Source organism: Suncus etruscus, chromosome 8, assembly GCF_024139225.1.
Source record: "Suncus etruscus isolate mSunEtr1 chromosome 8, mSunEtr1.pri.cur, whole genome shotgun sequence".
NCBI lineage: Eukaryota > Metazoa > Chordata > Mammalia > Eulipotyphla > Soricidae > Suncus > Suncus etruscus.
This window is the reverse complement of record NC_064855.1, coordinates 64,800,071-64,816,291: the sequence shown is the minus strand read 5'-3', so window position 1 is coordinate 64,816,291 and position 16,221 is coordinate 64,800,071. Positions and strand designations below refer to the sequence as shown.

At 43.4% G+C, this 16,221-nt stretch overlaps 1 protein-coding gene across 1 annotated transcript in view; it reads left to right on the top strand.

The window, feature by feature from the left end:
- Positions 1 to 16,221, top strand: part of ATP7B (ATPase copper transporting beta) — a 58,561-nt gene that overhangs the window by 19,008 nt on the left and 23,332 nt on the right. The window contains 6 exon segments of the mRNA XM_049778883.1: positions 468 to 631; positions 3,791 to 3,952; positions 5,505 to 5,581; positions 7,800 to 7,973; positions 9,347 to 9,592; positions 10,952 to 11,041. Of these exon segments, the coding sequence (XP_049634840.1) occupies positions 468 to 631; positions 3,791 to 3,952; positions 5,505 to 5,581; positions 7,800 to 7,973; positions 9,347 to 9,592; positions 10,952 to 11,041 (913 nt within the window).

Genomic DNA, 16,221 nt, shown 5'->3' with positions numbered 1-16,221 from the left:
TATCTGGAGAGAAATGCACTTAACGGTAGTTGGGAGTACAGGCTCCACACTTTGCTCTGAGATATGTACACCCATTTGATCTCTTAAACTGTAAGTCAACAGGTATAGGCTTTGCCTGGGAGCTGGGTACACCTGCAGAACCTCAGGCTCTCTCCAAATGATTACCTGTAGTCTAACAAGTCATGAACACATAGGCTATTACCATGTAAACAGTACTATGCTAGATGGTGATTCTCATCCTTGGCTGGGTATCAGAAGCACCTCGGGAGCTTTGGAAACAGATGCCTGGCACTAGTGACTGATTTCATTGGTTTGTGTTAATTGGGCTTGTCAAAAATCTCCTGAAGGGCAGCCAGCTTTGAGATCTTCTATTCGAGAGGCTTCAGTAAAATTTTGTTAGGTTATATTGAGCATGTCATATCAAAGGCTTTGCCTGGTGTGTTAGAGCTGGTGTTTACTGCTTTCAGGGATTCTATCTGTGCTGGTTGCCCTGATGGCTGGGAAGGCAGAAGTGAAGTATAATCCAGAAGTCATCCAGCCCCTTGAGATAGCTCAACTTGTCCAGGACTTGGGCTTTGAGGCATCAGTATTGGAAGACTATACAGGCTCGGATGGGGACCTTGAACTGATCGTAAGTAGAAGCCGGAGCAAGGGTGGGGGCTGATATAGGGTAAATTGTAAGGCTCCAGTGGTCTGTGCTATGTTCTATGGGAACCATGACTGGGCTGGGTCATGTCACTGCTGCTGCCACTGTTAGGTGTTTTGTTTTGCTTTTCTCTGAAACCAAAAAAGGCCAGTTTGTTTTATGAATGATTGTCAGTTATGTGAGAAAGTACTTTTTGGGTTTTTTTGTTTGTTCAATTGTTTGGTTTTTTTTTGTTTGTTTGTTTGACCATACCTCATAATGCTCAGGGCTTACTCCTGGCACTCCTTTTAGGAATCATTTTTGGCAAAGCTTGAAGGACCATATAGATAGGATGCTAGGAATCAAACCTGGGTTGGCCATGTGCAAGGCAAGAACTTTAGTAGGCCCTCAGTGTGAGAAAAGTCTTGGAGGTGAGTTTTGGGTGGGTGAGGGGGCAGAGGAGGAAGTGGCAAATTGTGAGGATGTTGGAGGAATCACAATGAAAAAATGCAGCAGTGAGCCAGAGGCCAAAGTATAATGACAGGAGTACTAAGTACTGCCAAATGTAGCCTCAAAACCAAAAATTTAATTAAAACAATTGCAGCTGTCCTGTGTTACGGTTTGAGGAAACTGAATGGGAACACATTCCATCAAACTTGAGGAAGGCAAGTGTCCCAGGTGCCTCTTGACCAGAGGAAAGTAGTCATCAGGGTAGCCAGTTTATTCAAGCATGGAAGGGATTTGTGGGGAGATACCTGGGTTTCAGGAAGGCAACTAGTGACTGGAATGTCTTCAGTCTCTTTCAAACTCCAGGAGTGTGCAGGTCTGGGTGTGGAAAGGGAGCTCTTCTGTCTGGCCCCTTTTGCCAGCTATACATGTCAACAAATCAGTGGAGACAGCTAGTATTTCAAATGTGCTGTGTCCATAACACATCAGCAAGAAGCTCTTTTTGTTCAGATAAAAGGTTTAGAAGAAATGTAGAAAGAATTGAGTCACGTTGTTTTCCTTTGAAAAAAGTCTTTTTATTTTCTTGCTATGTTTGATCACAGTTATTAGCACTAAGTAAATGTTTGAAGGAAAGTACTGAGGCTACCAATGGCACTTTGAGCTGCTGATAAGTGGTGGTGTTTGTGGAACAAACCTTTTGCTCCAGAACTGCCTCCCTGTGGGTTGAGGGGCAAAGTGTAAAAGTTCTGTTCTTGCTGGAAGCAGCTCCTGCATTAGGGGCAGAGCCTCTCGGGGTTGGAGAAGGTAGTAGAGCTGAACTGCCGGGGCCTTTGCTGGAGGAATCATCAGAACTATGACTATTATTGAGAAATGTGAAACCCTTCTTAAATAAATGTGTTTTTAAATTTTTTATTACATGTCCTTTGTAATGTGGGGCACTCCTGGCAATACAGGGGGCCATGTAGTGCTGGGAAAATGTGTCCTTTCCTTTTAAAAACTAAGTAGTATCAAATCTTGTGTTCAGACATTTTATGTAGATCTAGTTTGTCTGGGAAGTGCTGCAAAATGACATTTAGAAGAGTGAGTTATCTGGTCTGGATCATACATGTAACAGGGACAGTATGCCTGGGTCACTTCCAACTCCTTCTACTCATAGCAAGATGCACATCATGATATGACAGGGTGGAGTAGTTTTTCACTGGTCTAACTGAATTCCAATGCTGTTATTGCAAGGATGTTTGTCTTTTTTTTTTAATCTATACCTGACAGTCTTCAAGATTTACTCCTGGCCCTATTGTTCAGGGATCACTTCTGTCAGGACTCATGGGATTATATGTGGTGCTGGAAACTGAACCAGACTCAGCCACCTGCAAGGCAAATGCCTTAACCCTGTACTATCTCTGGCTTTTGCAGAGTTATTTCTAAATGTGGTTGATCCTAAAGACCACCATAATTTTGACTCCAGACACAGAGCCAGCTGAGAAGATTTGAGCCCTAGTACTGCTTCTTATTGGACTCTGACTCTGGTCAAGACCTAAATGTCTCAGTTCTACAGATTTTGAGGTTAAACTTGTATATAGCATTGTGTGAGCAGGCCAATTCCTAGGACAAGGCTTGGTTTTCTGGGTATAGATGAATTCTCCTTTTTTTCCTTTCTAATTCCCAGCATGGGCTCTCTCCCTTTCTTCTGATATTTGACTTTGGAATAGCTGATGTGGATTTCAGAATGCAGCTCTGGCCCTGTCATTCTGATGCTAACTACCATTCAGGGATTCTCCCATTCTCTGCCAACCTAGCTGGCAGTTCAATGTGAGAAAGCAGTGGATGAGGATACAGGCCCTGTGCTACCTGTATCATCCAGGCCACCCTGGTGATGCTCAGGGGCTTCCATGTCTGCACCCAGCCATGCTCTGGGACAGTGTAGTTTGGAGGCTGGAATTGGAGTTGGCTAAATGCAAGGCAAAGGGCTTAATTGACTCAATGTATAGGTTTCCAACCTCCTTCTCCTCCTCCTCTTCCTTTCCTGGCCTCTGTGCATCTGAGCCTGACTGTGTAAGATGACCTGAATCCTTTAGGCTCTCCTGCTTTTGTCTTTTCCCAGGCTCACTTCCCCCACCTCCCAATGGCTGCCTTACTTTCATCTGTCAATACCCTCTCCCTGCTCTGTGACCATCTAAATTCCATCTCTTTCACCAACTACTTTGTAAATCTTTTTCACTTTTTGATAATGAGGCATCAACATTTCCACCTTTCCGGGAGGCAGAGTCCCCTGCTGTGAGAGAGGATTAGCTGCAGCTACAGATCAGTTGCCAGAGACCCTGGGAATTATGGGAAGATTCTCTGGAGCACAAAGGATTTTGCCTGTCCTTTTCCGTGTGTGAGGTGCAGAAACTACTTGTATTCTTACAACTTCTTGAGAGGCTGAGACAAAGGGTGACTTCTATAAATTTACCCTCGGAGCAGGAGGTAGAGTCTCCCTCTGTTGCCATCTGGTAACAGTTGACTGCCTGTCTTGTACTGAGTTGGGGAAGAACCACCGCTTAGCTCCTCTGAAGCTCTGGGGGAACCTTAGGATGAAAACTCCACATACAAGGTATGGAGGCAGGAGTATTGTCCAGGTTGTTGTTAAGGAGACCCAGGCCCATTACGCTCCAGAATATCTTTGCTTAGCAATCCTGGACCCCAGGTGAGTGGAATTGCTGTCATCCTTTGCTGCAGGTCACAGGGATGACCTGCGCTTCCTGTGTTCACAATATCGAGTCTAAACTCATGAGGACAAAGGGCATCACATACGCCACTGTGGCTCTTGCCACCAGTAAAGCCCATGTCAAGTTTGATCCTGAAATGATTGGCCCACGGGATATTGTCAAAATTATTGAGGTAAGTTATGGGATATTGTCAAAATTATTGAGGTAAGTAACCTTAAAGTAGATATGTCATCTTTTAAGACAATCCTAATTTGTGATCATTATGGAAACACCAGGAATTGAGCAAAGCAAAAAAATTGAAAAATGAAAGTCACCCAAAATCCTTTGGTTTCCTCCGTCCACCTGTCCCCCTAGGAATAGGGGAGTCATCTTAAAAAACTGCTGAAGTGGGCCAGAGAGATAACATGGAGGTAGGGCATTTGCCTTGCATGCAGAAGGATGGTGGTTTGAGTCCAGGCATCGTATATGGTCCCCCAAGCCTGCCTGGGGCGATTTCTGAGCATAGAGCCAGGAGTAACCCCTGAGTGCTGCTTGGTGTGACCCAAAAACCAAAACAACAACAACAAACTGCTGAGGTGAGATTATTAGATAATTGAAGCAAATTAGTGAATGGAAAAGGCTATTACATTTCAGCTGTAGATGAGGAGGAAAAACAGTATCGCTAAGAAAAAATAAAGTCTCACTAAAATACTTTATTTAATACATGGCATGAAATTGCTTGTTTGTGATTTTAAGGTATCATTATTGTCTTTATCAAGTATCTATAGATTAAAAGAGTGTTATTGTGAATAATTATCATGCACTTTGCCAGAATAATAATTTGTAGCAGGTTTGATGTTCTTAATTTTCAGTGTGTGTGTGCATATGTGTGCATGTACGCACCCACATGCTCGTGTTCACAGGCATTGCAGAACTCTGAAAATAATATTAATTAGAATTAATGTTGCTGAGTTCAATCCAGCCACCTCTGTGTCCAGAAATATCACCCATGTCTGATCTCCATTCTTACATCTCTGGGGCATCATTTTGTAATAGAACCTTAGTTATTATTTGTTCAAGCATTAGTTAGCTTAGCATTAGTTGTTCAAGATTTGTCTTTGGTCTTAGAGAAGCTCATTCTCTCACTATAATAATTTATATCTTGTTGCAGACCTCCTCAACTTAAGAGTACTGGGAGCCCTCTTGATATTGTGCCAACTTACAGGATGTTTCCTGGTGTCTTTCCTGTATATATTCACAAGAAAATTCAGATGTTTTATGAGCAGATGAAGCTAGGGGAGATCTGTTCAGCAGGAGGAAGCCTGGCAGACAAGTCAGAGACTGAAGCTCCAAAGCTAGTTCCTCTCCCAGTGTGTGACTTTCCTTGGATAGAGTCTTTACCTCTTATTAGATCTGTAATTCCTTAACTCAAAAATTCTAAGTTTTTAATGCCTCAACTTAGGAACTTTTTAATTTACACTCCTATGCCTCCTGCCTTTGCAGACACAGAAGCAGAGAGGCCTTCTGGGGCCTGCTTTAGGAGCCAACACAGTCTCCAGTTACAGGTGGTGGTAGACCTTTACATTAGTAGGTGGCTTGTGGAAAGAAGTTGTGAGAGGAAAAATCCACATAGTCTTCTAGATTATGCAAGGTTCTGATTTCAAAAGTGACCAACTTCTCTTTGCCAACGCCTGTTCTAACCCAGCACCTGTCTTATCTCTCACCCTTCTCTTCCTGACAACCAGGAGATCGGCTTTCGTGCTTCCCCAGCTCAGAGAAGTCCTGGAGCACATCACTTGGACCACAAGATGGAAATAAAGCGGTAGGTAGAACAGAGAAGATTTTGCCCATGTGTCTTTCACTCCTGGGGCCCTATCTCTGCTGCTTTCAGTGCTTGTCCAGGTCCCTGCTACCACAGAGTCAACCTCATACTTGGATTAGTTGTCTTCCCCATAATGTTAACTCCTTGAAAGAGTACCCAGATGATGTGGCATTCTGTCCCCTTTGTTTTTATTATTGTTTTTGGGCCACACCTGGTGGTGCTCCTGACTCTGTGCTCTGAAATCGCTCCTGACAGGCTTGTGGGACCACATGGGATGCCAAAGATCAAACCTGGGTTCCTTCCAGGTCAGCTGTGTGCAAGGCAAATGCCCTACCACTGTATTTCACTCCAGTTCTCTGTCCCTTTTTTAGAAAATAAAAATTTACTCAAGGACCCTCTTAGAAATTTTTCTTCCTGACCGAGCAATATCATAGCAGTAGAGTGTTTGTTTGCCTTGCAAGTGACCAACCCAGGATGGACTCAAGTTTGATTCCTGGCATTTCATATGGTTTTTCGAGCCTGCTAAGAGTGATTTCTGAGCACAGAGCCAGGAGTAACCCCTGAATGCCACCTGGTGTGGCCCAAACCCACCCCCCCCCAAAAAAAAAACTCTCTTCTTAAATAAGCAAACAGAAAGTGCCCCCTCATTTGCACCCAAGACTGCCACTGCCTCTTTGGCAGGTTCCAGAATTGCTAACTTTGGGAAACAGCTCAGAAGTGGAGCTGTCCAATAGAACTTCTGTAAGGATAGCATGCCTGGTATGGCCAACATAGTTTAAGAAGGAAACACTTGAAATGCAGCTAGTTTGACAGGAAAGCTGAATCTTGAAGTTTTGTTTCATTTTTAAAAAAGGTTTATATAATAAATGATATGGTCCCTACTTTTCATCTTACGAGCTGGTGGCTGGTAAACATCATACAGTACTGATTGGTTGGGTAAAAGGAGGGTGCGTATTTTCTTTGACAATATATTTAACACTTTATTTGGCTTCTAGAATTTGGGTTTGAGGACAGGAATTGTGCCAAGTGGGAAGCAAGAAACTTGGGTTTGTTTATTGTGTCAGCCATCACTTATTCATGCACTTATTCATTCAGACACAGGCTGCTAGTGTATGCAGGGCGCTGAACAGAAAGTTTCACCCTACTATGGAAGGGCTTATTCTATGGCTGGGAAAAAGTGAGTGAGCATTGATTCAAGTGGGTCCTGGGAGATCTTAGAAACTGACAAGCAGGGATAAAGAGCCTCAAAGAATAAAAGGAAGTTGCTAGGCTTAAGGAGAGGTGAAGGGCTTCGGAATTTGTGTGGTTTGCTCCTATAGGCATCTTAGGGCACAGGGGGGTGGGTAGGAGAACCTTCTGAAAGCAGCAGCCTGAGTGTGAGTCTTAGATCTTGCACATAGTAAACTTCATATGGGCAGTTAAAGTCCATGAAATTTCTGACAATGCTGGGTTGGAGTTTCATGGATATGGAAGTTGATACAAATCTGCAGCTGTCCTGTAACACATGTCCTCAAATTTCAAACTGGTTTGAGAGCTTTTCTTCTAGCTAGAGTAAAATCAGTTCAGTAGATCAGGCATTTACCTTGCTTGCATGCACCCACCCCAGCAAAATTCTGCCTACTTTGGTCCTCTGAGTCCCACTGTGAGAGATCCCTGAGCACTGAGTCAGGAGTAGGCACTGAGCGCTGCCAGATGTGGCCCAGAAACAAACCGAAAAACAATAAATGAAAACTTTATTTTCAAAATAGCTTTGATCTTTTCACTGACTTGGTCTTAATTGTCCAAAAATCTAATATTTAAGTCAATTTGTACTAGTAAATGTTGCTTCCCAACTCCCTCCATATTTGGTGGGGGGGTGAGTACTATATAATATTGCATATCCAGCCATAGAGAGAGAATATTAAACCACTTTGGGGCTAGGTTCTCAGCTTCTGACCTTGGTTTACTCATCTGTAGATGGGAGATAATACATTAGCTATGGACAGGTGGAACTGGCCAGACCTCTCTCAAATAGCTTTTGGTGATGGTTAGGCCTTTTCATAGTCCCTTAGACAGCTGGAATTAGCACAAGAGCCTTACTTTAATTTTATAGCCCCCTGGTTGGTCTGTCTCAGGCATGGGACAAAGGCAAGACTTAAACCAAATTCTGAGGGCAGGACCAGCCATTATCCTTGCTCAGTCGCAATCTCACATGTAATGTTGCTATTTTGCATACCAGGTGGAAGAAGTCTTTCTTGTGCAGCTTGGTGTTTGGCATCCCTGTTATGGGGCTAATGATCTACATGCTGATCCCCAGCAACAAGCCCCACGAGTCCATGGTCCTGGACCAAAACATCATTCCCGGACTGTCCATTCTAAATCTCATCTTCTTCATCTTGTGTACTTTTGTCCAGGTGAGTATCCACAGGAGAGGGGTACAGCTCTTCCCCTGAGTTAGCCCTCCAGTTTGATTAAAGGGGTGTTGGCTTGTGTTTTTTTCTGCCACTCCTGGCAATGGCTAGAGCAACCTGGAGCTCAGGCTTTTGAGTACAGGCTTGAATAACAGAGAAGAATATCCTAAAGAGAGTATAATTTCAGAGAATGGCCTCAGGTAGCTTCTACTCTGGGGACAAAATTAGGAACTAATAATGTTTCTAGTGGGCAATGTGCCACCATATCTATTTTGGTGAAAGAAAGCTCCTGGCATACTGTGTTAGAATATTTCAGAATGGATAGAAAGATAGCAAGCATAGTAGGTAGGGTGGTTGTCTTTTATGTAACTGAGCTGGATTCAATCCCAGCACCACCTACGGCCCCTTGAATACAGAGCCAGGAGCACCATTGAATGTATTTCTCATACAAACAAAAATTAGAATGTTTTGTACTATCTGGGGTGAGTATATGGAGGCTGAAATTTTTCTTGTCTTTTCTTTTTTTGCTTTCTTTTCTTTTTTTCTTTTTATTTTACTTTTGGTTTTTGGGTCACACCAGCAGTGTCCAGGGGTTACTCCTGGTTCTGTGCTCAGAAATCACTCCTGGCAGGCATGGGGGACCATATGGGACGCTGGGATTCGAACCACCATCTTCCTGGATTGGCCTGCATGCAAGGCAAATGACCTACTGCTGTGCTATCTCTCTGGCCCCCTGTCTTCTTTTTAATCACAAATAGAGCATACATTGATAGTGAACCATTTAGATCAGATTGAGTAAATAAGTAAAAAAGAGGGTTTTCTCATTAATCGTACCCTGCTTCCAGACCAATCTCATTCTGTATTAATTCAATAGTACAATTTGTTAGATATATGTGTGCCTTTCGCCACTCCTATATAAAGAAAATTTACATGCAATACTACATGTGTATGTGCTCATGTAATATTTATTGAACTGAAATGGGGTCATACTGACTATACTAACTTATAGCTGTCTTTTTCATTTAACTGTATCTTAGGCATCTTTCACTAATCCTTCCTAGATCTAGCACTTTCTCCTTAGGGACTGCATAGTATCAACCACTATAAGAAAGAACTTTAATTTATTTCTCCCATTCTCCAGGTTTAAGGATACTAAAATTGTTTTGGAAGAATCCTAGATGCCCTTGATCATGTATTCTTGTTCATAATAGTCCACAGATTCGGAAACAATGTGAAAAATACCAGTGACAGGGGGGAATACTGAAAGTTTGCATGTACCTATAATACTTGCCAATCACAGAGGACTTCCAGCCTCCAGTTGCTTCTTGAATTCAGCTTTTCTTGCCACCTGCCTCTCTGCTTCCTTGTCTTGCATGTTCCTGGGTGGCTGGTACTTCTATGTTCAGTGCCTATAGAATCGTCTGAAGCACAGGACAGCCAACATGGATGGCGTCATGCGTGCTGGGGGGCCCACAAGCATTGCCTATGTCTACTCCCTGGTCATCCTGGTGGTGGCCATGGCCGAGAAGGCGGAGAGGAGCCCCGTGACCTTCTTTGACACACCCCCAATGCTCTTTGTGTTCATTGCCCTGGGGCGATGGCTTGGGAGCACATAGCGAAGGTAAAGGACAAGCGTTGGCTAGGAAGTGCCACTGATCTTCAATTCATCTGAACAGTGTTTAGATTCACTAACTACACTCCAGGGAGTGCACACTGGCACGGTCTGCAGACTGAAGGCTGCAAACCATTGATCAAGAGGAAGACTTACAGAAACGTGAAACCTGGATGTAATTAGGTGCTCTGAACACTAATCTCCAAATGCTTTGCTACTTTTGAAATCCCGGCTAATCTGGTTAATTATTTAAGCCTTTGTTATGTGCCTTATGCAGTGGGAAGAAACCTGGATTTCAAGTCAGTGTTGACACGTCTCGTTAGTTACCTAACTCAGTACAAAGCTTATGAGGCTACAAATCCATTTTTCCAGACTTAGGCTAAGGCCACTTTCATCTTCCTACATTGAACCGATCATCGCCATGTATCCTAGAAAAGAATAGAACTGGGGTGGACAGCAGTGGCTTAGAGCACAGCTTCTTAAACTGTGGCTCATGTAGTTTGATTTCAGAGGTGTGAAAAATTTGGCAACAGGGAAAGGTTCTTAAATGGATTTGCAAACCAAAAATGAATTCCAAATGTGTTTGGAATTAAATGGTGTTTCTGGCAGCACTGGCCTGTGTTGTAGTTCTTGGGGGGGAAAGTGGTCACAAATCAGGAAAAGTACTTAGAGCACCTGCCTGGCCAATAGCTGGTGATCCATGTGCAGCTCTGCTGTGAGTCATTCTTGGCATCACAGCAGATTTCTGGTTACCCTGCAGTGGATGTGGTGTAAGTAGAGGTGCACCCCTAAGTAGGGGTTTAACCTCTGACAAGCACCACCACTAAAAAGATTAGCAAGTACCATGGCCATAGAAATTAACTCCTACACTTGTGTAGTTCTAGCTGTGATCCCCGTTGAGTACTGTACAATCACCACAGTCACAGAGACAAAATTCTTGGCGAGCCCAGTAACTGAAGGCTGACCTTCAGGAAGGTACCTACAGCCAGGCCTGGGTACAGGCCCCCAGTCCTCTGTTACAACATTGATAAAAGTGAAGTCAAGGTGGGAGGGAAGAGGGAATAAAAAGAAATAAAATAAAACTCAACCCTGAAGAAAATTAGGTTAAACCTAAAAGAAAATAGTCATGGAGTAGATTGGCATTGCTTATCCATAATTGATAAACTTCATGGCATTTAGACTGTCCTTTTGGTAGAGGCATGGCTGTGCTGTGGCATGTCAGTGCATACCAACATTCACTCCATGGCTATTGGGGCTCAGCTGCTTTCTGCAAAACTCTTCTCTAATAGCAGCCCGGACACTGTCAAGTATGGTGTGCACTGGACAGCTTTCAGCAGATTCTATTAAAATTCTGGTTCTTTCTTAGAGCAAAACCTCGGAAGCCCTTGCCAAACTCATGTCTCTTCAAGCCACAGAAGCCACAGTTGTGACCCTTGGAAAGGACAGCTTAATCATCAGGTGGGTGATCTTCGTTAAAGCCCTCAATCACTTAGCATTGTCTATAAAGCACATTAAACAGCCACTGTGTCCATGAAACACCATGGACATACTAGAAGGTTGATATAGACAAAATAAGATCCTTCCTCTCAATCCAGTTTTGGCAAACAGGGTATTTGAGTGCTGAAGAATAAGCATTCAATCAGGGTGGTAACAAAAGAAGACTTGCATAAGTGTTCTAGGGTTTTGCCTCATAGAGAATGTGTCCACCCATCTAACAAACTGAAGGACAAGGGTTTTAGCTCGCTAAAGAATAAAAACAGGAGAATTGTGTTTCTTCATCATGTTGACAGGTAATTAACAATTATTGAAATTTTAAAAGTTCAGCATTAAACATATTATAGCTGGGACTTAGTATAGTCTGCCAAAAATGCTCCCATCGTTTTGTATTTCATTGAACCAAAACAAAACTTTTTTGAGCAAGGGACTATTTTCACCCAGACTTTGCAAGTAAGGAACTCTCAGGTTCAGCAACTGATCCACAGGTCTGAGGCAGGGAGGTACATGCCAGTTGCCGGCCTGCAACACTGGGTTTTGCCTGGATGTTTTTATATTATAATCTGTATGGAAGGGATACTGAGATTCGATGATTTATTATGTAGCAGGGACACTATTCAGTGCTCAGCATAAATAATCAGATTTATGTTTTGTTTGTGTTTTGGACCACACACAGCAGAGCTCAGGTGCTCTTCCTGGCTTGAGGTTGCTCCCAGTGGTGCTCATGGGACCACATAATGCCAGAAATTAAATTTGTCTGCAAGGCCAATGTCTAGCCCATTGAGCTCTCTTTAATCCCTACATTTCCTAATTTAGCCTCGTGACTCCCATGTGGTTGGTGAATTAGTGATTTCTCAATTCTATTAAGAGTCTTACTTCTATTTTCTCAGTGTCCTTTCCAACATTCATTTTCAGGCTTTTTTTTGGTTTTGTTTTGTGGCCACACCTGGTGGTGCTCAGGTGTTACTCCTGGCAGGCTTGGGACTATATTGGCTGCCAAGTCCACACACCTGGGCTGGCTATGTGCAAGGCTCTACCTGCTGTACTATTTCTCTGGCCCCATCTCCATACATTTCACAGTGTACAGGCCACCACTGCCCATCTTCCTCCTGCCATCCTCTGAACTTTTTCCCATTTCCAAGTTAGTGATTTGTTGGAAGTATAGATTAGATTTACTGTACGTATTGTATTTTACTGCTCTCTAGCTGAAAATCCTTTATTGTCCAGAGGTGAAAGTCTGTGCTCACCAATGCATGTGAGACTTAGCACATGCCTTTGAGATCACTCTGTTTGTTTATTGGAGCTTTGGGGTCACATCTGGCAATGCTCAGAGCTTATTCTGGCTCTGTATTCAAGAATCACTCCTAGAGGCCGGAGTGATAGTATAGCAGTAGGGTGTTTCCTTGCATGTAGCCAACACAGGACAGAGCTCAGTTTGATTCCTGGCTTTCCATATGGTCCCTTGAGCCTGCCAGGAGCGATTTCTGAGCACAGAGCTAGGAGTAACCCCTGAGCGCCACTGGGTGTGACGCAAAAAAAAAAAAAAAAGAAAGAAAGAAAGAAAGAAAGAAAGAAAGAAAGAAAGAAAGAAAGAAAGAAAGAAAGAAAGAAAGAAAGAAAGAAAGAAAGAAAGAAAGAAAGAAAGAAAGAAAGAAAGAAAGAAAGAAAGAAAGAAAGAATCATTCCCAGTAATTAGGGGATTTATAAAATGCTGGAAATTGAACCCAGATCTACAACATGCAAGGCTAACTTTTTATCCACTGTACTATCTTTTTCGACCCCAAGATCACTCTCATTTTATCATTTGTCCCTGGCACCCCTCAAAATGAAACTCTCCAGCCTCTCTACCTTTGCACCCCCTGGACACTTTTCATTGTCCTCCTTTCCATCAATCCTTGTCTATCAGGTCCCTCCATCCCTGGGCTACCTTTACTGTCCCCCAGGCCTGGCTGTCTGTCATTTCTCAGAACTTGAGTGCTCAGAACTCAATTTCCTGGGACCTTAACAAGGCAGGTATTCAGATAGGACAATGGGGGGAAATACTAAAGAAACTCTACCTATAGTGCCTGCAGAAGCCTTCAGTTTTCTGTAATGGGCAAGATAAAACCTTTCATCCTATCCAGGCCAGTTTGTCACAGGCCTATCCAGACCCTTTGTCTTTTCACTTGGTGAGAGAGCGTGAAGAGCAGAGAAGTGGGGAGAGGTGAGATATAGGGGCCAACAGAAACTCTTAAAGCTGTAGAAGTGCTCAGGACATGTTTTCTGTCCCCCAAGTTGTATTTACACCAAAGCTATTTGAGGTGGTCTTTAGCTTCTGAGGAGAAAGTACTGCTGAATTCATAGGGAGGCACCACCTTGCTCACCTTCAAAGACTTTACTGTTAGTTAAACTGTTTAGAATGTTTACTGTTTAGAATGAGACATGAGATGGATTTGGTTAAGTCAGATCAAAAGGACACTCAGCTTTAGATTATCATTACTAAACATTTCTTAGAAAAGCCCCAGGATTTGTAGTGAGTGGACCTTGTGCAGCTAGTTAGATTCTGGGGGAGGAGAAGATTCTCCAGACCTTCCAAGTCCTGCTGAGGCAGCAAGTGCCCCTCCCCTGGCCCCAGAGCCCCCTGCAGAGGCTTCTCTAGTTGGCAGATACCTGGGGAGGAGGAGTGTGTGTGAGTCAAGACAGGAGCCTTCATAAATAGAGTATGTCCTGGCACCTAGCTTCTCTTCTGGCTTGCTTCCCTGTCTTGGCCCCCAGAAGGTTTGCACACATCTTTTGCCAGTACACTGTGCACCCCCCTTTTCCTGGGAAGCTTCTCCCTGTTGCACCACCCCTTTTATTATGGCCCAGCTTAACTACACATCTGCCTCTAGATGCTGGGCCAGAACCTTCTGAGAGGATGCGGATTCTGCTTATCACCTCTAGCACAAAGTCTTCAATAGGCCTATCTACTAGAGAAACTCCATCAGTTGTTAAGTGTTGCCTGAATTCACTGGATACTTCCTCTATGTAAGGTGCTATGCAGTACTAAGTCCTCAGCACAGCTCAGCTGGGTTACTTGCCAAAACAGGATTTCCACTGCAGAGATGGGTACACCACAGCTTTGATTTGGTTCTGATCCAGACCATATGCTTCCTAGTGCCTCTTGTCGAAGCCTGACGAGGGCTCTGTGTCTGGGAACATGTTTTCCTGGCTCAGACTCATGCCAGTCACCCATAGTCCCACATATGCTGCATATAGCAGCTATGGAGCTGCCACCTTAGGATCAGGGCAGGGAAAGCCAGTCCTCACTTTCAAGGGGCTTTCAGTGCTTGCTGCCAGGAGTTGCTGCTGAATTATGTGTGCATGTGTGTATGTGTGCACATGTGCATGTGGTACCAGGCCTCACACACACAAGGCAAGTACTCTCTACCATGTGCCACCCCATGAATGGCCCTTTTAAAAAGAAAACACTGCTGTGGAAACATAACATCTCTGTCTACATAAAATACTATTATTTCTGGGCCGGAGCGGTGGCGCTCGAGATAAGGCATCTGCCTTGCAAGTGGTAGCCTAGGACAGACCACGGTTCGATCCCCAGGCATCCCATATGGCCCCCCAAGCCAGGAGCAATTTCTGAGCACATAGCCAGGAGTAACCCCTGAGCGTCAATGGGTGTGGCCCATAAACAAAACAAACAAAATATACTATTATTTTTACAATTAAATCTCTGTGCATACTGAAAGCTTTGTATTTATTATTAAAATGATAATGATCATTTATTATTATACACAGCAATCTTGGATGAAATCGTCAGGGGTAATCAGTTTAGGGCTATTGCATGAAACTTTCAGATGTTTGCTCATGTGGGGTTGAATAGTATTTCCCTCATCTGCTTTGGGGTTTAATGAAATAAACCATATAGACTTATATAGCATAGTAATTACACTCAAATGTTTGCTTTTTTCATCTCAGGTAAAGAGGACTTTCTTTTTTTTTATTACTTTTTTTTAAATTTTTATTGTGACTAAATTGCATTACAAATCTTTCACTGCATCATTTATGGTACATAGTGACAATGAATGAGGGGCATTCCCATCACCAGTGCTGTCCTCCCTCCATCCCTATTCCAGCATGCATCCCGCATTTCCTTCCTCTACCCCCCAGTATGCCAGTGCAACTGGTCTCCACTTTACAGTTTGTTGTAGATTGAGCATCCATTCCACCGTCATTGGAGATAAAAAGGATAAGAAAAAGGGGAGAGGGGCCGGGAAGGTGGCGCTAGAGGTAAGGTGTCTACCTTGCAAGCACTAGCGTAGGACGGACCGCGGTTCGATCCCCCGGCGTCCCATATGGTCCTCCCAAGCCAGGGGCGATTTCTGAGTGCATAGGAGTAACCCCTGAGCATCAAACGGGTGTGGCCCAAAAACCAAAAAAAAAAAAAAAAAAGAAAAAGGGGAGAAAAAAATTTGGTGACAACTACCAAAAAAAGAAAGGAGAAAAGAAAAAAAAAAGAAAAATGGAAGACAAAAAAATGGACCCGGCAAATAAAAATAAAAATAAATCTCTAAATAATAACCACAAGTGTGAAAAAGAAAGAGAAAAGTGGAAGAACAAAGAGAAGGAAAATAAAGTCAAAAACTAACAAATCAAAACAAAACATGAAAAAGTATGGGTGCTGGAGTGGTAGGGTTTGGCGTTCCCCCACTTTTTTTTTTTTTTTTTGCATAGGCACAGTAAACATTGGGAAAGAAAGGGAATTCCTGTGGCCTACGAGATTCAGGGTTTCTCCCTCCTTGAAACATACCATCATGGGATCAACTCCTGGCTCCATATATACTCATTACCCCATCCCAAAGGCTTCTCTGTGATGCCAGGAAAGTTTCCTTTCAGTTGTGTGTGAAAAAATCAAGCCACTGTATTTAGCGATCTTGGTATTTGCGCAGGTTATAGGTCAGGGTCTAGGATAGAGTCTCTAGGTTCTAGAGGTTCCTATCCACCGTTGTTGTGGTGTTCAGTCTTCTGTAACACTTGCTCCCTGTTTTCGTTCAGTCCCTAAGCCGAAGCCTAGGATATTATGGATCCAAAGGTTCTGCTCAGTCTCCGTTGTCCAAGTTGGACCTCTGCAATAAGACATCTTGTTGTTGTTGTTGTTGTTGTTGTTGTTT